The 25,982-nt window shown below is 38.4% G+C and overlaps 1 protein-coding gene and 1 long non-coding RNA gene across 3 annotated transcripts; one reads left to right on the top strand and one right to left on the bottom strand.

Moving 5' to 3' along the window:
* Window positions 1-371: 371 nt before the first annotated feature.
* LOC121326264 lies at window positions 372-16,219 on the bottom strand. Its single transcript, XR_005951440.1, has 3 exons — window positions 15,673-16,219; window positions 5,691-5,756; window positions 372-685 (listed from the first exon to the last, which is right to left on the bottom strand). It is a non-coding gene; the product is annotated as an uncharacterized LOC121326264 (long non-coding RNA).
* LOC121326262 (MORN repeat-containing protein 4-like) lies at window positions 15,206-24,748 on the top strand. 2 transcript variants are annotated; one of them, XM_041269496.1, is made up of 5 exons: window positions 15,206-15,316; window positions 19,007-19,085; window positions 20,727-20,841; window positions 21,154-21,263; window positions 21,714-24,748. In XM_041269496.1, exons 2-5 carry the CDS (start codon window positions 19,019-19,021, stop codon window positions 21,860-21,862), a joined length of 441 nt encoding a protein of 146 aa, XP_041125430.1. In that variant the 5' UTR covers window positions 15,206-15,316; window positions 19,007-19,018; the 3' UTR covers window positions 21,863-24,748. The 2 variants fall into 2 exon arrangements, with proteins under 2 accessions (XP_041125430.1, XP_041125429.1); XM_041269495.1 differs by lacking the exon at window positions 15,206-15,316 and adding an exon at window positions 16,976-18,228.
* The last annotated feature ends 1,234 nt before the right edge of the window (window positions 24,749-25,982 follow it).

The following is a 25,982-nucleotide window of genomic DNA, read 5'->3' on the forward strand; positions in this document are numbered from 1 at the left end:
TCACTGTTATCATGAATAGCTTAGAAACTGAAATGTCGCAATTTATATAACTACTTCAAGGACATTACATTTGTACCTCTGGTAAATAATGATAAATACAGAAACCTCAATAGAGAAAACAGATAATAGGATATTAAGTAGGTTATATAAAAAAGTATATATAAAATAAACAGATAAAGAATCCCTTTTAAAAACATGCTTGCAGTTTATCTGTTAGCTTTAAGTAACTCTACAGAAGTACCGACCCTAGGAGAACTCATTCAAAATGTTCACACAGTCTTGTACTAACAAAATACTAATACATGGTTCCAAACATGCACCAATAAAGAAATACAAATATTTGACCGTTTCTTTCAAGAATCAAATGAAACTTCATTTAACAGGTTAAAACCAGCAGAGAACAGATGAGTTTTATTAAATCTGCCAAGCCAGGACACTGGGGATAAAACCCCTGCCCTTAACACAGAGACACATCAGTTGAGGACTGACAGTGTCCTGAGCACACTGTGCTACCTCACATCCCATTCTCTAAAACGGCAGCATGAAATACATATACACTTACAGATTGAGGCAAGCAGAGAAAGGAAAGAACAGAATGGGCTTACTTTCACTTTTTCTCGTCTTAAGCAACAGAAGAGACAGTTTTTATTGAACGACCAATCAGAAACCCCTTCTGGCTCATAATCTGTAGGGAAGGAAAAATAGCCTTAAATACATTTCAGTCAGGAATGAAAAAATAAATAAAAAATGCCAATTAAGACAGGAAACACTTATTCCAAGATGTATTTAGCAACCTGTACTTCTGACTGCTTTTCTATGTTGATATACACTACTGGAAGTAGGATAACAGTGTAAAGATGTAAAAAATGAATTCTCTATTTGCACAATTCCACACAGTGTAATTGAGTAACATTCAAGTACCGATTATACACCACAAACTTTGAACTCCCTAACTGGAGTACGGTTATATTGTACCCAATATCACATCAGGTTAATCGTTGCACATTAATAAATAGTTTTATTATCTGGAACTCAAAGGAATCAATTTGACTAAAAAAAGAACTGTTTTGATGCAGATAACAGTGCATTCAAGTCAGGGCTGTTGCCATGGCAAAGTCAATTTTCTTCCAGTATTCAAGAAGCTTCACTTGAACATGCGTGTATCAACAGAGCAGTGCTGTCAAGTGTAATGAAATGTTACAAGAGATATGACTTTTCTCCAGGCTCACCAGGTTTGAAAAGACAATTATACAAAACAGGGTCATATTTAGTGTTTGCTACAGTATAGGCTTGCTTTAATGGCTGCTTTCATTAATCTAGGCCTGCACGGTAACATTAGGCAGTCAAAGATTTGCAATTCAGGGTCTGTAAAACCAGCAGTAAATGCACAGGAGATTAAAAACAAATAGAGGTTATTTGAACTTATGGTTTCTCTCCTTCTTGGCTGCCAGCACATACAAGATATTTCCTCTGTTAATTAAAAAGATTTCAACCTAGAGCGCCCTCTTGCTGAACTTTATCTATTTGGTCTCCTCTAAATCCAGTTCTCATGTGTCAGACAGACGCATCTCACATCCCATTTTCATCTCTCTACCAAAACAAGTTTTATTCCAAGCTTTCCATGGTTGTAAAAACTTCCTCATAAATTCTCCAGCAATTGTGCCCTGCAATACCCTTAACCCCATCATTCTGGCATACCATTGTAGCTCTAGTTAAAATGTAACTGTGGTCAAACTTGAAAGATTACTGACTGCCATTCACATACTAATCCTTAAGTGCGGTTGACAAGTGCCTGATCTTCAATTAAAAAAATGACATTTGAAGCCATCTGTATTTACAAACTATGTACATACCTACAGAGAGGCACCAATTATTTTCCCCACAATAGAGAAACACAGTTTATAAGCAGACAGTCACATGTTGACAAATCAGATTCATATTTGAACTCCACCTTCTCCATTAAATCATTCAAAGATGCATGCAAGTCGTCATAAGCCTCTGCTCAAGAAACATCTATTAGTTCAAGATTGTACAATTTTAATCATCAAATATCATATTCCTAGTCTGGGCACCTTTTGTTATAAACAAAAAGTATTTAATCAAATTAAAACCATGGGTTATTTAGAAAACATTCCGACTTTGGTATTCAAACAAAATAAACAACATTAAGTCAAGAGGTGAAACAATTCCTTCTGAAACACTGATGTAAACATTTTTTTTTTTTTTTTTTTTTTTTTTTTTTAAAAACACAAGATATTGTGTTATTTGCCAAAATATTTGGAATTCCTCATCAACTGCTCTTGGAAAGGTATTCTTCCGATGAACTAGAGATGTCTGCCTCTAATCATAGTCTGTGCAAAGAGGCATGGTTTTGTGTAAAACAGTAGGTATATAGCATAATGTTTACAAAAAAACAACACGTCTGCCATTAGTAAATGGACGGATTAAGGGAATTAATCTCTCTGGTAAATCTGCGTCAATTGTACTTTGGGAATTTAAAAACACGTTTTCTGTGCATATACTAACTTCTTTAATAAATACTGATGTTGGGAAGTGATGCACGAGTCATTTGGACAAAAAATGTTTTAGGTTGTCAGTACCCTACAACATGGACATGGGATGATTAATTAGATTAGCAAGTCATAACTGTCTACTCACCCGACACTGGAAACATCCCAAAACAGAATTTCTTTATACGGAGCAGTGATTGTATTGCGTATGCCTCAACTCATCCCTTGTAAATCTCAATACTGAATCAAGCTCTGTTCATTGACGGTCTGCAGATTACCCTGCTGAACAACAGCAGCATCGTCTTTCAGCAGCATTTCAATAGGTTTCAGTTTGTACACTGCAGGTGGCATCAATCTCTCAAACAAAATGTAACCCATCACCCAGATGGTCATTACACTATATTCTTCCAGAAACGCAGCTAGCTAACCTCACCGGAGTTCAAAACATCCTTTTAGGGTGGGATGCAAACAAAATTATGGACAGCAATTGGAGCATTTCATGTATTTATTTTTGGGAGATCTACAGTAGCAACCTCCCCTACAAACAGTATTTGCTTTTATACAACCTGCTACAAAAGTACTGATACAGTGTAGCAGTGTACACCAATCTGTAAACTAATAAAATAGTGAACACAATGTAACATTAATTGTGCACACTAATGTCTAGTGCCGGTTCATCGATTCACCGCGATATTTTCCTTGACGACACGATTATGACCCCTGTATCGGTACACAGTTTTTCTTGAAGTAAAAATCTGTTAACATGAACAAGAGCATGCACTAATTTGTGTCTACACTGATAATTAGATAATATCACTTATGAGCATGAACCCTACCAGCCTCACCTACCAAATCACAGCGTTAAGGATGTTTGTCAAGTCCACCAGCGGCTGAGAAAAAAACGGAAATTCAACCTGCTCCGGCTGGTTTAAAATCCAGTGTGGACTCGCCTCATGTTCTTGATGAGACGCTGTGTAAAATGTGTACGGCTCGAATCAAGTATTCAGGGAATACAACCAATCTGATCAAAGCACATCACCATCGCAGTTACAGACATCATCGGAAGGTATGATAACGATATGCCCAAGCTACACTAGAAACATTAACTTATTCAAAACTATCTGCAAAATCTGTGTGCGCTAGCAAACTTGTATTATTATTTACAGTATTTGCCAGGCTCCAGACTGCGACTAAAATGGTTGCAAATGCGACCAAAAAAATATGTAAAACAGTATAGGGTTAGGCGCATTGGCACCTGTAACACACAAACGCTGCCTCTCCCTTTAAAAGCATGTGTCAGTATTTAAGAATGCTCCACGATGTTGGTCTAAATGGGGAAAAAACTGCTATCACATGTTTTAAATAAACTGAAGTGCGAGACAAACAAATAACAAATAAACTAAAAACAAAAATTTCATTGAATATAAAGCGCAGATAGATGCTGCATTAATACAGAATACGGTAACCCCAGTTTCATACAACAGTTTGGACGACGACCAAACAAACCCGAGTGTTTTAAAATGTTGCATTTAATATCGTAAACAGACAAACCAACTCACTGCAATTAAACTGTGAAATAAAACGGTAACATGTAATCATAAGAGCTGTCTGTGTTACATGCCGTCAGACCAGGACTTCACTAGCACTGAGCACTGGAGCTGCAGCATGCCAATTATTTCCCATGTTGCAACTGTACACAGTTAGATGCGCTGTCAATAATTCCAGACACGAACTTGCAAAACATTTAAAATAAACATGCAGAGTTCATTGCTGTCATCAGCTACATAGTTTAACCACTCCGCAGAATGTGGCAACAAACAAGTGAGTACAGACATTACACTGTTTTAGTATCACTGCAATGTCTTAACAAGTTAAGCAGTTGAATGACAGCAACCAACTTGCTCCTGAAGTGGCACCCAGCAATTTCACTTGGCAACCAATTGTTTTTAGCCTAGGTGCCATTGGCTAAACAGGAAACAAAATCAAAACAGGAGTGAAGCTTATTTGACTAAAAGTGCTTTACCAGTGTTATTGCAAACACTTGCACAAGCAAATGAAACAACTGTGTGATTTAATTTTCATGCTTAATTTAGTGTATCATGACCCTTGTATCGCGATGTATATCGTGAACTCTGCCGATACCCAGCCCTGTTAAATAGACAATTAGGCATGTCTTGTACTTCTAACTATTATCGCTCAATGCCACAGCTGTGACTGTTGCTGAGAAAATGATTACGTTTATTCATATTTTAGATCAACTGACACAGGTCAAATAATTTGCCTCAAGGCAATACATTAATTCACTTCATGTTTCTTCAATGTATTCTGCTGTGATCCCTACGTACACAAAACTACAGTATAGTCTGCAGACTGCACCCTGGTATACAGGTTGAACCCTTTCAAAGTGCACCCCATTGCATCCTGTCAACCACCATTAAATAAATGTCAACTCCATCAAACTGATCTAAAGTTGATTTTCAGACCAAACAAATGTTTCTAGAATTGGGGGGGGAATAAAAAAAAAAACCTGAACAGTCAAATTTCTCAAACTTGCCATTGCCCGAGGATTTGATTATATTAGAGCAAGCCCTGTTGACAAATTAAAACAAATGCTTTTTTCAAAATGTCTTTTTAAATTGATCTTGTAATTTTTTTAAAAACTATCAACACAGGTTGCTATGGAAACAGTAGGCTGAAAAAAATGTTTTACACCGAGGACTAAATTTATTTTAGTTTCTTCAGAATACAAATGACTCAAGAATAATCGCATCATGATGAGACAAGATGATCAAAAGCTACACTCCTAAAATGATCTACTGACAGCTAAATGTATTTGTCAGCAATGGCTACCAAACTAGCAGTTTAGAAAAAAATATGCAGTTAAGTTTAATGCAGCCATTTCCAGTTTATATAAAAAAGCCTTGGATGGTTACATATACAGTCCAAGGTTTAGTCATTTTCCACCAGATCCATGCATTGTGCTTTTAAAAAACACAGATGAAAGCTTAGACAGTCAGAATCTCATTATATTAAGTGTATTCTTTATTTACATACTGCTTAATATACCACATAGGGTATCACCATGAGAGATTGTTTGTGACCTTAGCAGTTGAAAAAGTGTGTTTACTAAAAGACATAAGGTCCCCTTAAAAGGGATTCTTATTAACAATAAACAATTACCTTTAAATACGGTGAGGTCTTTTACGAGTCCTGGTCCAAACAGCCCTTCCAAAATGCTTTCAAACCCTGGAAAAAGAACACACACAAAAGCACCTTTAATACTGTTGTAGGAGCTTTCTCAAACGTAAAATCTCACAGGATTGGTGTGTGGAGACAGAGATTGTACAATTTTAAAACAAGACTATCAGAAAGCATCATTCAATGCTACGTGAGTAGATGAGACAAACAGTTCAGATGTATAGTCAGCTGACAAGAAAAGGCATAACACAAATTACTTGACATGGAGAAATGTGACAAGTTGATAAGACTTACTACCACAACCGATGTACTGAATAGATCCAACAGTAACTTATTCAATCCCCCCAAAAAACACAGAACTAGGGGTCTGAGAGCAAGCAAATTCAGAGCACAACTCTTTATCCCCAGAGTACTTTGCTTTAAGAAAAAGAAACCATTACTTGTGTTACGATTTCAATTAGTAATACAGATTTTCTTCAGAAACCGAAGATTAACTCTACTCTGATCAAACATACCCTGCCACATTTGCTTTTTCACCAATCTGTCACTGTAGCACATATTTGTATCATTCTTATTAACTGTAAATATTGGATTCAAATGTTGCTTAGCAACCACATCAAGTCATGCATACTGCAGTAAAATAGGAGAACTGCTTCATTTCATGCAAACGAGCCCTTGGTGAAGCTTAAGCCAATTCCTGAAAAGTATAATTCAAACAGCTATATTGGGGGACTGAACAGATTTGGGGAGAAGTTATCTCCAACTGTTCTATTGTGAAAGTTAACAGTCTAGTTCAATCCAAAGAAAGATTTGCACACTTATTATTTAGCATACAATCAACAGGTATATAGTCAGCCGTGCAACTGTAGCTATCTGATCAAATTTGAGGTGGTAAAGCACAAACTGAACTGGCGTGCAGGCGATTGAGCAAATGAAAGTACTGTGGGCTGCCTAGCAGTTACTTTAAAATCCTACCGGTTTTATTCAGTTTAACAGAGGGCCTCTAGCACTTAGAAGTTTGACATGACTTTTAGCAAAACTTACCAATTCTTTTAAAAAAAAAAAAAAAAGTGCCACACATCCCACTATTTATATAATTCTATCCAATACATTCTTGTTCTCCGAGTAGAAGAGAAATCCAATTATTTCATTTATTTGCGGCAAAACTTCATTTGACACATACGGCTTATACTAAAGAGCTCTGGAAGCAGATATGATGCACCTATTTTTTATTTATTTTTTATAAAAACCGAGACAATTGTTAACCCTGTGTTGCACATCGTCCAGATAGCATATATCATAAGACACTGGGTATGGGCACTGAAAAAACATTACCACGGACAGCTGCATTTCAACTGCAGACAAAAACAAAACAGGGAGTAAATACCACATCTAGTGCTTGGTCAGACACCAATAGAATAAATGCAGCAGTAAGGCTGACAAAATAATCCTCAAGGGACACAGACTACATGACTGCAGATCAATTAAAGGTCACACTGAGCCACAGTTGTACTGTCCGTTAAACTCGCTGGTAAAAACAGCAGATCTCTCGTGTGCTTGTGGACTGCACTTCAACTTTGAAATGTCTACCACCTGTATCGCTACACTGTCACACAAACCCCCTGTGGTATAAAGTATTGTTTCATCGAAAAACACAGTCACTGCTGACAAACCATACAAGAAGATAAATTATGAACAAAAACTAAAATCGAGAGAGAGGTTTGAGGGAGTTGATTAAATAAGGGGTGTGGTGTAAAACCTTTATGATATAAAAATACATCTGTGTGATCTTGCTGTGATATCGTCTAGCCTACTATCACCTACCACAAATATACCACGATAAAGTCCACTCCTTGCAACTGGTCCGGATCATCACTTAAGCTACTGTATCATTATGAATTACATACTTCTCTGCAGGCTGCATTTACTGTATTTTAAACAACCTAGAATGCATTTGCTGATCCAATGGTACGGATAATGCTGTGTACACAAATCATTTGCTTAAATTTATTTCACCATAACTACCCGCACTAATAGTTCATTATTTCTCCATTGTTGTGCTGTAGAACACCCAAAATAATATCTACAATTTCAGTCAACTGCTTCACACCAGCAATTATCTAAATTACATTTCAAATCAGCCCTGTGGTTTTCTTGAACTGCTATGTATGTGGTTTATTAAAAAGAAAACAAAGGGCTCCCGAGTGGCAGATCCAGTAAAGGCACTCCGCGTGGAGTACCCTGTAGCCTGGAGGTCGTCTGTTCAAGTCCAGGCTTTTCCACTGCCAACCGACGAGAGCCCCCAAGCGTCACCCAGGTGGGGAGGGTTTAAGTTGGCCAGGGTGTCCTCGGCTCACTGCACACCAGCGACCCCTGTAGTCTGGCCTGCAAACTGCCCAGGGCTGCATTGTCCTCTGACCCTGTAGCTCTGGATTGGCTGCATTGCGAGCCTGCAGAGTGAAAGAATCGGTCGGCTGACGGCACACGTTTCGAAGAACAGCGTGTGTTCATCTTCGCCGCTCAAGTCAGCGCAGGGGTGTTAGCGATGTTCCGAGTCTAAAATACAATTGGCTATTTCAAATTGGGAGAAAAACAGGGTAAAAATCAATTGCCGACGAGTAAATTATATAAAAAAAAAAAATTAACTGGTGCATTTACAAATGTTGCTTGAGATACTGTACCCGATAGCATTACTTGTTAACTAGAAGAGCACTTTATTCCTTAAACAGACTCCATTGTTCGAAATTACTGCTCCAGTATTGTTTGAAAGGATTCCGCTCACATGCACACAGCACTGAGTCAGCTACATGTTGTGTACAAGCTGTGTGACCTTGCTCAATTACAAACTAGCAGGGTTATGCAAATCTAATTAGCATCTAAAAAGCCTCAGGGCAAATTAAGGCACCAGTTTCAATAGTGTAGGCCTACTTGCCAAAGTGCTTAAGAACACATTTTCGGATGATTAAAAGCTGGTCAACCTCAAAATAGCCAAATCTTTGAATATCCAACTTTCTCTGAAATTGATCTTGTTTGAATGTATTTCTTTGAGATACTATGACCTCCCCTATTGGTACGCTAGTAAATGTAATTTCAGATGTCCATTTAAATTGCTGACAACCATTTGAGTGCTTTGACGAGTTTTGTACAGTAACTCAGTGTATCAATTGCGAGAAGGAAAAAAGAAAAAAGGCCTATTTGTTTATAATGGCCACATTCATGTGGCTAGATGTGCTGGAAATACTGCATGCACGGTTACCGCAACTAACAGATATTATGAGGAGCAACTGCAGACCGAACAGGCTGTCAAAAGTGACTTCAAGATAAGCTACCAATTCTTTCAAGGGATTTGGCAATTCCTATTAAAATAACTACTTCTGATAATTGGAAGGTTTTGAGACGTGAATACAAGGCCACTGGGAGTTTGAATATTCGTGGAAGTATAACAGTGACTGTTTGCAATTCATAGAGTGCGGTTTATAAAATACAGCTCTCCTATTGAACAAAGGGGATGAAGATTTCTGTCATTTGTGAGCAAGGTTTCTATGTAATCCCCTGGCGCACACTTCTTTCAGTGTAGGTGGAGTCTATGGCAGGCCAACTCTGCAGATATTGGAACTCCTCTGAAATCCTGGAATTTGCAGTCTTCCACAGAGTCATCATATTCTGCAGCTACATCATCATCAGACACAGACTGATAAAAAATGCTTGATATATTCAAATTGTTTGATATGATTAGGGTTACTTGATTTACATCTGTATAAGCCATTATTAAATACAAATACTAAAACACACAAGATGCTCCACAGAACACTGCAGTTTTTTGCATACTTTCCTGCAGATTTGGACTGCCTCTAGTGAGGTCTTTGAAATGGAAACTTAGCCTTTACTTGTTGAGTGTGAGCACAGAGATGCATCTCTGAATACTGCCATTACAAATAACCTGTATAAATGTTTAATACATTCATAAAGTAATGATGATCTTACATCACTTGTTACAGATCTGCGATATGAATTTCACAGCACTGTTTCTTAAACAAAACAAGGCTGCAAGAAACTCCCATCAAAGTTTACATTACAGTATTCAATTGTTGATATCCAAGAGAAACACAATCCATGCAACGTGGTGGTAGAATGCTTCCGAAACGAAGATTTAAATAAAAAAACCAAAACTAACAGTATACTACAAAATGAAGCAGTTCTATCACAGACTGAGTTCCTTTGGAAAAACACAAATGCAGATATAAAAAGGGGTTTACAGTTACTGCACATGCCACAAATGCAAGCCAAGTTTAGATGCACAATACAACACTCACGCCAACAACTAAATATAGCCACGAGACGATTCTCACAAGTCGCCCAAAACGCAGACAAAAAGTATCCATAGGTCACCATAAATGTGATCACACACATTTTATAAGCTTGCAGGTTGGTGAAAAGTCTTGCACTTGTGGGATTATTCTATAACTGCCAAGACTGCATGTCATTTAACATTCCTCTCGACCTACATTTCTCTGAATTAAAGCAGGGTTGGGTTTTTATTTATATATATATATATATATATATATATATATATATATATATATATATATATATATATATATATATATATATATATATATATATATATATATAAGAATTTGCAGGGACATCTCCTCCCAGCTGTACTAGAAAACAGAAAATCCAATTTCAGCTTGACCAGGGTTGGCCACACAAATGAAGCAACGACATAGAAAAATAAAATGGTAAGACATGCCCCGTTACAGAGCCCCTGCCCCATCATTCACTCGCCGAAGCGAAGTGCAATGGGGTCCCAAATAAACAACTGAGCACTGGTGTCCCAAATAAACAACTGAGCACTGTGTTAAGACCCACTGAAACCAGGTTTATTTAGTGGTGCAAACAATAGGCCTTTTTACTGAACACACTATAAAAAGCAAAGTAGTCCTAAGTAACAACTGTGTGTGTTTGGATTGACACAGAAAGAGGAAACCAAAGAAAGAAAAGTACAACTGGGAGAGTGAGGAGGATTTTTCTCTGTCGTACTCCATTGCTAAATTCTTGTAGTTCACCATATTGTAGTTCACATTTAGAGGTTGCCACAATTAAATAATTTGCATTACTTATGTATTCACTTTAGATTGAGTCTGGTATGTAACCAGTCACAAACCACCATTTCCAACATATTTACAGTTTGGAGGTACTGTAGAGATACAACTATGGTAATACAAAAAATTCCATAATTAAAATATATATTATATATATAAATCCAATTTTATTTATTTAAAAAAAAAGCTCCGACCCTGAGCTTGACTGACTTCACTATTACAACACACACCCTCTAAACCCTGAAACCAACAGCTCACACCAAAGCATTCAGGACATTCACCTCTTCCTATTTCCCAGAAAATAGTCCAACTCCATGCTTCGACATGCAGCTGCAAGGCAAACTGCAATCCTGCATGGTCAGGACTCACATATGGTATTCCCTTAAGTGCTGTATTTCAACCATTCAAGAAAAAAGCCTCTGCACTTAACAGAATAGCAGCCAATAAATAATTAAGTAAACAAGTTAATAAACTGAGAACTGTGTTAAGTTTGAATTTACAATACCGTGCACAAGAACTTGAAGTGCAAAAGCACTGCTGTGAAACAAACAAACCAAACACAGTTTATAAAATCAAACTCAGTAAAGATCGGTTCGATTAAATAACATGTTCTTATAAAGAAATGTAATGGGATACCGCTGTAGCATCAATTTATATTCTACAAAAAAAAAAAAAAAACACAGTGCACGATTGAGACAGTTTAAATACATGACTGATCCACGAACAATGCAGATATCTAGTAAATGGATGTGCTGGTGTTGAAAAGATAAAATATAAAAATGTGCAAATTCAGATATGGTTACTACGAACGATGTGCTTAAATAAAAAACCTAATAAAATAGATTCAATAATTTCCATTCCTGGTTCACACCAGTCTATTTCCGATATTCAGAGAAAGCAAATAATATGTAATGTATAAGAAAGTGTAATGTTACACTGATGAGTAATAAAACATGGGGGGAATAAAAATCACTAGATCTGTTCAGCAGCAAAATCACATTTAGTCTCCAGGACTGGATTTAATTGGGTCAGTAGGACAACTTCATTTAGAGCAATGTTACAGACAGAAATGTACACAGTTTGAAAAAAGTTACCAGTTTCCAATTTAAATGCACATTCCTGAACTTATTTTTTCTGTAACTATTGAGGGGATAAGGCTGGGAGAATATTCTATTAAAGGAATGACTGTTGAGGACAGAAAGTCATTTTTCAGATAAAAACCATCAAGGTTTCATTTTTAAAAATGAAACAAAACAGAGAGGCCCTTCAGCCTAGCTACGTGCACGGAAAGCGTGTTTCTGGGTAGTGAGCGAGGTGGAATTAATAAATGTTGAATTGAGGCTTGCAAAATTAAAGCTATTGTGATCAATAAAATTGCTTAATCAAATAGCTGCAGCTCTTCTGAAATCCACAGCCACACACATACGAATCTCAAGTGCAGAATACCAAAGCAGAGCTCTTTAGGCCACTAGTTTGAGTTTCGCGAGTTGCACGTTGACAAGCCACAGAAATCATGAGGTCAGGTGTGACTGATTTCTGCACAGTAAACGCTGAAACGGTGCAAACCACAACCCAAGCAATATCTTGCATCATCAAGACGTAGCCTCGGGAAATGCAGTTTTAAAAGGGAGGTTTTTCTTATAAGTCTTGGTGATACAAGCATGTGATGTAGCACTGGACTCCTTTAAAAACATTATTCAGAGAATATTATTTCATTTAGAATGGTATGACAAAACAACCAATTCCTTTCAGTCTGTTTGAGACAAAATACAGGTAAATTAGTTCAAGGGAACTTCATGACCTTATCTAAAGTACACAATGCTCTGTGTAGTGTGAAACTCAAATACGCATTCGCGCTACTTAAGGGCCAGGCAGTTGGCACATAAGCACAGGTGGTCGTCAACTGAAGGACCCTGGTTCAAAGTCCTGTGTGATGTACAGATCTACATGTAAAACAGCACCAAAGGGAGTGGTGCAACCTGGCTGTCAAGAACAAATAACACACATCTGTCTTGCCAACTAAAGACCATACCAAACTAAGCATGAACTTGAAAAAGATCAAGACCACCAATTTTGGTTCCAAGTTTTTTTTTTTTTCCTGTATATATGTTACAATTAGTGACAAAGCAGCACCACAGAAATATGACAGGTAAAAAGCAATACACTAACCCACCCAGAAAGACGCACTGAATTCAATTTCTAAATATAAAACTACATTTAGTTCTGTTGGAGGTTAATCAAATCTCATAGAAAACAGTACATTACTGCATTTTCAATGCACATACTGGAAGTATGACTGATGCACATCTTAGTCATACAGTGTCATCCCAGCATACACCAGAAGATGAGCCTTTACAGTGACACGGTGTTACTGTTGGATTGGATTTGGTTTTTTTTTGACTGAAATAAGACTAGCTGTGGGTCAAGGAAGGAAATAAGAGTATACAGAGCCCAAGGCTTTCCACAAACCAAGCCGGGCTAACAAGAGTTTATTCTATGGCTATAATCTGAGGAATTCCTCACCTGGCTATCTCGTTCTAAAGACTTGAAATAAAAAGTACACGGTAGCTAACACTCACTGCTTGAAGTGGTCAACTAAAAAATCCAGTTTTGTACCAAATATAAAAAGAAATCATTACAAATAAAATTAAAATGTACTTATATTTTTTGGTTTGGTTTTTTAAAATTTTTTTTATATAAACCAGTAAATGTGTGTGTCGGGGGGGATGATACTGGACCCCAAAGATTACATGTGATAATATTTATAATAACTGGTGTGCATATTGTTTCATTGGGCTCATGCAGTTAATAGTCCCCCCAGAGATTATTAAAAAATAGTGCATGGTGTAGTGTGTGATTAATGCAAATTTAATTCCCACCCTCTGAGCAGGATTCTTGGATAAACCTCTTGGTTTTCACCCTCTGTTTATGTAGCATCCCACCCCTCGGATGCGCATTCAATTCTCATATCACACACTGCCCCGTGTATTACATGCATACAGACTGCTTGTCCCTCCTGCCGTGAGTGGCAGAGTGTGCGGCAATTGTGTCGGGACATCAAGAAAGGGCACTGGCTGTTCTGTCTTCTGTATTGTGCGATTGCATTAGTTAGTTTGTTATGCATTTTAAATGTTTATCATTCTTCATTTGTTTTTATATGTCTGCTGCGCCTTTTCATCTGCCATTTCTTTCTCTATCTTTATTGTACCATTTTGTTTGTCCTTTTACAATTCTGATGCTTGATCACATTCCCTTCTGTAAATGTTACTTTACTGTTTTGTTTTGTGTTTGTCCAGGGGCTGCTAATGATAATTAGCTCACAGCTAAATCTGGTAGCAATGCATTTCATGACACCTCACAAATGTTAATTTGTACACTGTCCCTGTTAAATATATAAATACATTTAAAAAATGATCCTCAATTTAACATTTTAGCTAGCAGTGTTTTTACAAATCATTAACAGTATATCTGTTGTTATAGATCTCACACACAGCCAAACAGACAACTTGTTCATTGTGAAAAACAACTGAGTAGGATCAAGTTCATACAAGATCCTCTGCAGTTTGGTTCCAACTGCCAAGCAGCATAATCCTTGTCTTCAGTGTCTAATTTTTACACTTGTCAATAAATAGGTCAGAGTCATGGCGCTGTGCAGATTACAAACTTGAAAACACACATTTTACACTGGAATCTTTTCAGTAAATGTTAAATATTTACCACTAGTTACAACACGGCTGAAAAAAAACACACAACCAATTAAATTAAGACCCTCTCAAGATCCCACCAAATTCACTCGCTTGGATCTAGCGAGATGATAGTAAAACGCAATGTCAAGAGGTTCCTACTGGACCGACAATCCCACAGTATAACGAGAAATGTATACAAAACAGGATACTAAATAGAAGCAGGACAATATAAGTATTTGATGAGGTGGGTATTTGAATAGTTGTGTACTGGCATATGGAATCACCGTGAAGTGAATCCCAATCACATAACATACTAGAACACGCCAAATTAAAATGACGGGGGAGGGGTTGAGGTTCAAAACGGAGACATTTTACTTAACTCGCGTCTAAAAACGTATCAATGTACACACTGCTGAAACTAGTATTCACTTAAGAAAACTTAAATGACCAAATTTGCTAATGAATAATTAACTAAATAACAGGTGTCTGAATAAACAAGAACTAGTAAAATCAATTTAAAAAGATGTTTTAAGAAATGAAAAATCATCTAACATTCAGTTAAAGGCACACGTGATAAAAAGTGTTTTCTAAACACGTCGTTCATTACAAGTGCATTTATTAAAAAAACAACAAAACGAAGGCGACTTCCCCTTTGCAGCAATGCGCGCTCGAGTGAGGGCAGCCCGGCGGCGCGCCTCAAGACCAAGGCAGAAAGGAGCGAGCGAGTCAGCGAGAGGGAAGCTTCACTCCCCCCGGGAGAGCCTCGCAACAAGAGCGGCTGCAGATTGGTGGAGGCATGTGATCCATCCTCAGTGCGGTAAATAAACTAACAGAGCTGCAAGAGAAAACCCTGATAAAACCAAGTTCGCCCACGTACAAAAACAACGTCTGCTGCAAGATGAAGCAACAAACTACCAGGCACGCGTAAGACCAAGAGCCCCATACGTGAAAACGTAAACACAACGCAGCTCCTGCAAGGGTGCGCGCATAGGCGAACAGTTGTGCGAGGCAAAAAAAAAAAAAGAAAAAAAAAAGGCTCCGTGCTGCTCCCGATGGTTGAAAACAGAATTTTTTCCTTTCTGCACCGAGTGGAAACAACGAGAGTCGAACTCCACAAACACCGGACACCCTGACGCGAGGACCGAGCCCACATGCAATGGAAAAGGAGCTTACCTACACAGTGAATTAGTTTATGCCTCCACGAATCCAGTTCCTGCCGAAAGCCGCGCCTCTCGATCGTACATTGCTGCCTTTTGCACAGACTCGCCATTTTCTATCGCCCCCCTCCCGCGGGCGCGCACGCTCTGCGTCTTCGCGCGCACGCCACCGTGCCGTCGGGTGTGGGTGGAGTTTAGAAGAACGGCGTTCGTCCCCCTCCCCGAGCACCCGAATGAAGAGTTCGCGTTTTTAAACCAAGGGCAGCACTTGACTGTTTCCGTCGCCCGATTTTTGGAATTCAACCAAGAAGGGAAAATGTAGCCAGCTGTGTAAATAATCTGAAGTAGTGTGTAATTTAAGGTCGCATTGTTTTTTCGCCTCTCTCTCTCAATCGAGCCGGTTTTCTCTCTCATTTTATGTGTTTAGGTTCAATGAGTTCGGCGTGCTAGAGACTAAAGGTATGCATACGGGAACACACATTTCCTTAGCATTTTAATTCAGATGTGTCGAATTATATCTCGAAATCCACATCGTCCTGACCTTCGTACGACAACGATGTGTAGTGTACTCACCTCTCAGTAACCCTTGGCCCTGAATTTATTTTTCAGTATCTTGAGATGTATTTTTAATCACACCGCAGGGTATTTCTAAATCGTTATTCAGAGTAGGTTTGCGCTAAAAGCTTGTGCACATCAAACTTTCGCTTTGCCAATCTACCCTACCGAGGGGCAGGGTACAGGTTTTCATTGGGTTGATTTAGTTTTTGCCTTTTCTGGAATTGTTAATCCCACCCTGCGGGTCAGCTATGATTGGCTGAAAAGGAAAGCAGCTCAATGAATGATTTATTGGAATGCACCATTTACAGTAGGTAGGAGGGGAGGGGAACAGCAATTTTATGATAATAGAAGGTTCCATTACCTGGTGTAATGCACAAAGGGATATACAGTATTTTCAAAGCATTTAATTAACTGCTATTTTTTAAAAGAGAAACATAACATAGAATCCAGCTATTTTAATCACTCTCGAATTGGTGGTTTATCAGTTTTAACACATTCTCTGCTGATAAATGATCTATCTATATATATATATGGATATTATAGATATAGATCTATATATATATTATATAATATGTGTGTGGTGTTGTATATATATATATATAATATATATATATATATATATATATTATATAATATATATATATATATAGAATACTGTATACTATACATATGTTCCATTATCACTGATCTATTATTATTATTATTATTATTATTATTATTATTATTATTATTATTTAGATTATCCAGGATATGCACATGTTTCAGATACAACACTATTGATAAATAGCTGCTTGCTGATACATGTGCTGTACGTGCAATCGTCTGCCTTACCATTGGTGTGAAACAATAGCACAGGAAGCAATTAGGGTCCAGGAATCAGCAACAATATTTCATGTATAGCAGTCTAAGGGGGGCAGTGATACAGAGTAATCAGCAGATGCCGAAGGGGAGGGAGTGCCACTACCTGAATGTAACTCTGGTAGGTAAACATAAGGATGTTTTACTTGAGATAAAGCCGCCACACTTTCCCCATTTCTAAATTCATTTACTGTATATAGTATACACTCATAATACTATATTTGCAGTGGGCGACTGAACATCTTTTTGACCTACATCCTAACATACTGTATAAAATCTGCATCTCCTTGTGGCAAGGCAGGTTCAGTGGTGAGCAAGATTGGTTTGGACAGATGTCCAGGGTCGCTGGAATTAGGGATGCCGGGGGTGCAACAGCTTTGCATGGCTTCTATCATATACCGGGGTTACAGTTTTGTTCATTGCTTTCAGCAGCTACACTTTAAAGATTGTTCCAGTGCCATTGCAGAAGCCTGGTAGGAGTAGTGCTGCCCACCACCCATCAAATAGGATTAGTAAGTTTAAAGTTCTGCCAGTAAACCTCATCTAATATGGTAACCCTGTATCATGTTGACATTGTTTTGACCAGGATGGTCACACAAGAAACGCCCCACGTGTATTGTGTGACCAGGCCTTCAGACTAGGGATGGAAAACAGAACAAGGTCAGAAGAGAAGAGCTGTTCCCAGAACATCCCTTATAACTCCATGCCTTTTTCAAGCTCCCTAATTTCAGGGGTCTGTTAATAAGACATAGTACTCATATGTTTTGTAAAAAGTGCCAATATTATGAGTAAATGAATACATTCGTTAATGCAATTGAAACACACACATGACATACAGACATACCACTTAAGCTAATTAAACCTGCAAGTTCAGCGCCAACACTGCCCCTAAAATAAATGGCCGCCATGGTAACGGTTCTTAGGTAGCTGCGCCAATCAGATATTACATTCAACACGTAGTAAGTGTATCAGCCAATAGAAGCGAGCGATATTAATATGTGAATGAGGTATTGCTACAAGAAGAGGCGGGGGCTTAGGGAAACTAATTATCGCCAGTGGGTGTACAGTAAAACAGTTGCATTGCTGGTGTGCTCGCCTCGAACTGTAAATGCAAAAACGGGAGGATTTGCATGATTTTAAGACCCCCAAAACACAGGTAAACATTTTATTAATTTTACCTCATAGCAGCGACTGTCAGCTAGTAATTTTGGAATTGGTTTATCTTTTAATTGGCTAAAGTAGCTCATTAGAAGTGATACGCCGGTGACGCGACCGAAATTGACTTTGTTACTGTAGCAACATTTACTGTATTAAAGAAGTCCATTAACGCTCGCGTGCTTAGAATACCAACATAATATTTGCACAATTGGCATTATTTTGCTCGCCTTATAGCGGGATAATCATTATTGCAAAGTGCTAACCTTGACAATGTTGCGGTTTTAATTTCTACATGTTGTTATTTGTGCTTAACTGTAACGGTAATCTGGAGTAGCCCAGGGGCATTTTTTTAAAATATAACTCTTTCTGAAAGTTTCACTGCTTACCCTGGGTTTAGCTTAAATAAGTTCAGTGATGTTGGTTTCGAGGTTATCCTAGTTTCCCCACAGTTATTTTCGTGTACAGTGGTGTATCTACCGTCACGTTCACAGAAAGCTCTCCATACACAATCTTACCGTTAGGTGTATATTGCAGATTGCATCATTTAGAGCAAACTCAGTTGAGAAGGGGTTAAATGGCCATTATCCTAGAGAGGGACTGGCCTGGATTTCTGATCCAGCAGGTGAAACAATCCCTTTGTCTGATCTGGATTTATTTAGCTGCCAGACCTTGCCTCCACTGACCACCAATTTATTGAATCCTTGATCAGTGTGCTTTTGTTTACCCATTCCACCTGCCTCTAGTCTCAGCGTAACTGTAGTGTGTTTGACTTGCAGGCAGCCTGAAACATGACACTGACGAGAGGATCCTTCACCTACTCCAGTGGGGAGGAGTATCATGGCGACTGGAAGGAAGGCAGGACATTTTAGACTTCTTTAAACTCTACCCAAAAGACTGCATCCCCTCTATCAAAGAGTGACACGTTTAAATTGCTCCACATACCTGCATCCCCAGCATGGTGTGTGGAAGCTGTGCTGTCCAGGAATAGGCTAAAACTGCTCCATGTACATAAATGCCTACATACAGATAAATAATAGAATTGTGAAATTCTTCAAGGGTAATTCAGAAATTGTGTTTTCTTTGACATTAATAGCTTGCTTTTAATTAATTATTTTTTTCTTTTAAAAATACGGACACAAATCTAATGTAGTGAATTTCTTACTTGCCCTTGGAGAATTTCTGACTTACGTCTCATTTTGCCTAACGCATAATGTGCATGTGAGTGTATCCCATTTATTACTTGGAGAAAAATCAATATTAGCATTGTTAAAGACTAGCAATAAGTATTCTGCATAGACCCAATACAGTTTGTTTCTTGTCTTCTATTTCTGCATGCTGAAAAAATGTAGAAAACTTTATACTTGTGCAAACTGAGTGGGTGTTAAATTAAGCACATGTGGAAAGATCATTACAAAACAAAGTGAGAAAGTTCTACAAATATACACCACAGTTCAGATGTATGTAACACATTTCTATGGAAGGCCTATTTAAAACAATTACTGTAGCATACCGTGGTAAAATCACAGCAAAGTGTAACAAAACATAGTAAAAGTATGGTGAAGCACAATAAATAAATTACTCACAGAAAAAAAAAAAAAAAAAAAAATAACCATGAAAAAAGACACTGACCTGAAATTGAGCAGGCTGCATTCTGGTGAGTGTGTGCAGACCAGTATCAATTAGGTTATTTTACAACAATAAGGACTTTACATGAGTAAATGTTTCTCAGTCCCCAGTTCAGACTGATCCTACCACCTGTCTGTAATCCTTTAACATGAGTGTGTTTGATTTGTGTGGCGTTTATGAGGCTGCTGATTTCTTTTTACAAGTGCCTTGTGTGATTCTTGCACTGCATTTTGTGGTCAGTGGTACAGTTGAGATGATTGTTAGGCTGGCTAACAGAGCAGTGGCAGGAGGTTCACCGCATTATAAAAGTCCACTGTTAATGGAGCTGTGAATGGTTCTATTGTACCAGTCTGCAGTTAATGTACTTGCACTTGGAACATTGGCTGACACAAAGCTCAACCAATTAGGCTAAATCCTGATTAGCTGCCAATCCATGACCTAAACAATAAGACTGGCCTACTGTAGCTTTTTAAGATCTTCCATCTTCACATACTAAGTATCTATTGGCTTATACTACAAGGGACATCTGTCTTTACTGTGCAGCTAACTGTAGGGTTTCTGTTGGTGTGGCTGCCTCTGTCTTTAGCAGGGGAGCTATGAGAATAAACTGCTGCAATAGATCAGATTAAAAACAGGCATATACATTTATTTGGCATTTTTTATTTGTTCTATATTGTTCCTTCAGGGGAGTTCTTTAAGGGGTTCTGTCAGTTACACAATAAAGCCACTGAATACTGAGATTAGGAAAAAAGTTTGCCATTAAGATAAGACGCGTAGACACCTTTCTCTGAGTGGCTTCTTGAAAACCTTGATCCCTTACGCACTTTGTAAAACCAATCCCATATTTAACTGTCGCACTTTTGTCTCCAGGTCGAAGACACGGGGTTGGGCAGTTAAAATTCTCCGATGGTACCTGCTATACAGGACAGTTTGAGAACGGGCTGTTCAACGGCAGTGGAGTCTTGTCATTTTCTGATGGGTCAAGGTCAGCTCTCACAAATTGTCTTTGCAATCAGGGGTGATCTAAGTTTAAACTCAGAACAAAAATGACCAACCACAACAGATCCAGGGCAGAGTCACCTTAACCTTTTTGTTTTAAAACAGTATTCAATGTTGAAAGCAACATTGTCACACCCTGCAGGTATAGCAATTCCAGATGTGTTGAGATTATGGTCAGGTGTGTGGCAGGCTTGACTAGCAGGGGCTTGTGATGACGGCGGTATTAGAATGTGGGGTTTGTTTATGATCAATATTTCCCCTTGGCTGATATTAATAAAGTGCTCTGCTGGACTTCCAGGTATGAAGGGGATTTTGCACAGGGTAAGTTTCAGGGGTGTGGAGTGTTCACTCGGTTTGATGGGATGAAGTTTGAAGGGGAGTTCAAAAGCGGACGTGTGGAGGGATACGGTAATTATTTATACATTTCTATTCTCTCCTGACTTTTGATGTTAGAGTTGCTTGTCTTGGAATCTCTCTCTCTCTCTCTCTCTCTCTCTCTCTCTCTCTCTCTCTCTCTCTCTCTCTCTCTCATTTTATTTTCTCCTGTTAGGATGAGAGACATTGGTACCCCTGTTGTATAATTTCAAAAGTTATTTAATCCAGGGCTAAACACTGCAGCCTGTAAGATCTGTTATTGTAGTAAGGAGTTGAGTACAGCTGGCGTTATTAGTATAGAAACACAAGTGTAAAAGCAGTCAAACCTCCTACATTCAAACCTCCAGACATGGGAGGATGCATTCCAATGACACCCCTGCAGAAGCAAAGCATTGTAGTGTTCATATATGAGAATCCCATTAATTGAAAACACACACTCCATTGAAATGTTTGCTTGAAAGTTGTATTTTTTGATCCGGACAGGCTTGTTGACATTCCCAGACGGAGCTCACGGAGTCCCCCGGAACGAGGGAGTGTTCGAGAACAACAAGCTGCTGAAAAGAGAGAAGTGCCAGGCAGTGATCCAGAGGGCGCACAGTGCAGCCAAAACAGCCCGCGGGCTGTCGGTATGACAGCAAGGAGACAGCACCCAACAGGGACCTCAGGGATGGATGACAGGGTGGCACTTTGCTCTGTTTTTGTTTCTATTCTGCTTGGTGCTCTGCAGTACTGCACTACAGTGCTCTGTCTCTCTGCATTGCTTTGTGGTAAAGCCACTTTTTGCATGGTTGGTTTTATGGGGCTTATCCTGCTGGGAGAGTATCTACTCAAAAGGAGCGATATGGAGCAGAGGGTCTCCCCCTGCTTCGAATCTCTATAGGGCTTATACTCCTGGGGCAGTCAATCTCCTTATAATTTTCAGTGTGATTCTGTTCTCTTGAGTTTTCATTACAGACTCTAATTGGTGAGTCTTAGCCCGTACAGAACATCAGAACCACAGTCTAAAAGTGCTTAGCACAAGCCTGATTTTAAACCCCAGATAAGGGCTTTATGACATGCAGAGCTACAACACTGTGTCATCCATTGCTGACTGTTACAGCATTCTAATACAGACACTCTAACCTTTCAGCTGCTTAACGTGCATTTGAAATTTAAATTAATTTATGGAAAAAAGCGTGAATAGTAATATTATTATCATTGTTCTTATTGTTGCTGTTGTTAATATTATTGGTATTGTTGTCGACATTATTTATTAATGCTGAGGAAGCTTGCTTGATTGTTTTTCACATAGTCTGAAAAGAAATACGTTTTATGCTTGTAACATTAACACACTTTTGCCTTAATATTGTGTTTTGTGTTCTGAAGGTGCAGCATGTTAATATGGGGCTACCAGTCACTTGGTCTCCAGCCAAGTGGTTCTCTGCACTTACCTGCTTTAAGTAGGTATTTGTTCTAATCAGGTTCTTAGAAAAGATTCCAACACAATACAAATTATATTGTCTCTGTATCACACACAGGCTTGGGGTCAATTTATGTTTTTAAATTCCAGTTCCTTTTTAGAATCAATTCCAATTCCCATTCTCTTTTAATTAATTCCAACACATCACTGATCAAAATTGCAATTTCGCATTATTCTGTTAAGATAGTGGCAACACATTACTTAAATTGAAGTCACTGTTAGTCAATTGCATTTGCTTCATAAGACGGCAGTTGAACAATCACAAAAATTATTAAGTGTCTAATATATCAATATCAATTCCAATTCCTTCGCAGGACTCCAGGTCAGACTTGTTGTCTTTTCACAATGACTCAGTGATCCAGTTATAGATAAGTCCACACTAGTGATCAAGTTATATAAATAAACAGGTTGAACCAGACCTGAATTTGTATTAAGAGCACCTAACATTAACAAACTAACATTCATTAGTAGTTTAATCATTTTGTATAAAAAAGCCCAGCCATCTTGACTGGTATATTCATTTAAAATGGATGTTCCAAGTCCTGGTTACCAAAGTGAGATTCAGACTACAGCGTGACACAGCTCAGTCTGTTGACTCTTCCTCATGACTACCCCTGCGTGACACGTTACAAGTAAAGGGAACTTAAAAGGGTTCCCATGTCAATATCTAATCAGGTTAAAGTCCAGTCTGACATACCTTAGGACTGTATTTGTGCCTGAAAGAAAAAGCGGTAAACAAAGTCAAGCAAAACATAATCCCACAGTTCTGAAGCCCGTGCTGTACACAGCCCACCTAGGCACAAAATCAGAAGCAAATGTCAAGAATTTAAAAAAGTAAAGCCAATGAAAAACACTGCAGTCTCCAAAGTGGAAAATCTGAATTTAAAACCCGCCTCTGGCTCATTGTACCTAGTTAGATTACAACAGCAGAATCCGTCTGGATCATCCCATCATTTAAAACATAACCCTGTATATTGTTCTTTAAACTGAGGCAGCCTTTGATGTCCTTCATTTAAAACATAAACCCTCGGGCATGTTTTGGCTATGTATAAATTATTAACCTGCAAGACTTTTTTGTATTAATTTTTTTTAAATCATCTTATTTATAGTAACCAGGAGTTGGAACAGACATGACAAGCATCAATTCTATACCATACCATATTGACTGACTATACCATCACATGTACAAAACAGTTAAACTACACAACAGTGTTAGTCCACGATTTAAACAATACTTGTGTGCATGACCTCATTGACAGAATCATATTCCTTGGCCACAGCCCATGTGTGGGTTATGGGGGGCAGTTACTGCTGCTTTTAATACAGATAAGAATAATTGTTGTTTAATTATTAATGTTGTAGATTTCATGTAGAAAACCTATCCCTTCCCTCTTCTTCCACAAGCGTCCAAATATACAGGGCACTGTTTTTGTAGTTGGTGTGCTTCTAATATTCTTCATGACCTTTTCTTTGAAATATTGCTGTGCTGCTGTTTGTGCCTTGAGCTTAAGCCTTGAAAATGATTCAAACCTTCCCCTCACCCCATAAGCAAACAGAGGCCCAGTCCTCTTCCTGACAGCTCTACAAAGCGGTCTACACGGTTATTGTTTTGGGAGGGGGGATTTTGTGTGGGGTAGGGTTGAGCTATTTATGAAAATGTTCACATGCACCATACACTGAGAGAGATCACTGAATTGCCTGCAGCATTCACAGTGCAAAAGTTATCAGGCCTCTGTTTTTATTGCTAAGGTTTGGAGTTGCTGTTTGAGAACAGGGTTCTGATTGTCAAATGGTGGCTTTAAAATCCAGGGATGACCTTGATAAGTGACTGCTGCATCATTTTTTTAATATTATGTTTTTTTTCTAAACAGCAGTGCCCCCATGTGGTTAATCTGCTATATACACTTTAGATGAAACATGGAATGTAAGATTTAAATATTGTTCACAAAGACACTGAGCTTTCTAAGTTTTTGCATTGTGTGCAGTTTGCTGTTATGTGAAAGCTTTAACACAACTGTAACTAAGGAGTACTGAAATAAATACCTTTACATTACAAATATGTCTGGAAATGATTTATTGCAATTATATTGGAATTGCAGTTATTTTACAGAACAGCACACTACAAGTATAGAGCGGTAAGAATGGCAGATAGGAATATTCTGTTTGACTGGAAATTACACAATTACAAATCACACATCTTGACATTACGTGGTATGAGGTATCTGTCGTCAACACAGAGTTAAAGCAAAATAAAGCAAAACAGTTAAATATTCAACATCCCCATCCTTAGTAGGTCGATTTTGTTTTATATTAGAACTTTTAGTGGTGTAAAATGTTGAATGGAGAGACTGCATGTGTCTTTTCACCTTTATTTTGGCCCCACAATCTGGATACACGCAGGACCCTTTTCTCAACTAAAAACACAATAGGTTACCTTATATATAGTAACACATCTAAATTCAGAAATGCAGGGAAGAGCCAATACAGAAAATAGTTTAGTGATTCAAATACAAAAACTGGTGACTTGATAAGGGAAGGGTGATTGGGGAACATTTAACTATAGAAAGATTGAGATTCCTGAAATACAACAGTGAAACCGTTTGTGCACGAGTTTCCTCAGCCTGGGTGTCCAATGCCAGCCGTTGCAGGTGAAGTCACTCCATAGCTGCTTGGTCTCGGACTCAGTAAGCAGGCAGAGGGGGTAACAACAGTTACTACCATGATACCCAAACCAGTCCATCGCCTGCTTCAGGACTGCAATGCCAAACTTGCGAGTTACCTGAGGAGGGTTGGGATAAGCTGGTTTAAGACACAGTGGTACTGTAGCGTGCAAGTCCTTACCAGCAGTTATTACCAACACATCAAGAGCAATGTGAACTAATATGTATACATGCTATACCGTTACAATGTGTCATGCATTAAACATTAGTACTATCCTCTGTGATTTCTGAACAGGATCTGTATTACTGCACTGTATTCTTTTTGGTTAACATTTTATGGTTAATGAACATTTATCATGTCATAAGGGTTATAATATTTAATTTCCCAATTAATAGCCACAAGATATTCTATAGACCACGATGCCGTGATGTTCTAGCCTGAGTAAGCTGCAGTTTCTACTCACTGCTGCACTGTAGAGCCTCTGCTTTTTCCCACTGGCCTGAAACATAGGGTTAGTCTAGTTGGCAGACTTGTTGTCCAAGGATATTTGCCAGGGCACAAATACCACCGACCGTACTTTGAGACAGAGTTATCTGCTGAACTCATTAGCCAAATTTGTCCTGAACACTTAC

Source organism: Polyodon spathula, chromosome 13 (genome assembly GCF_017654505.1).
Source record: "Polyodon spathula isolate WHYD16114869_AA chromosome 13, ASM1765450v1, whole genome shotgun sequence".
NCBI lineage: Eukaryota > Metazoa > Chordata > Actinopteri > Acipenseriformes > Polyodontidae > Polyodon > Polyodon spathula.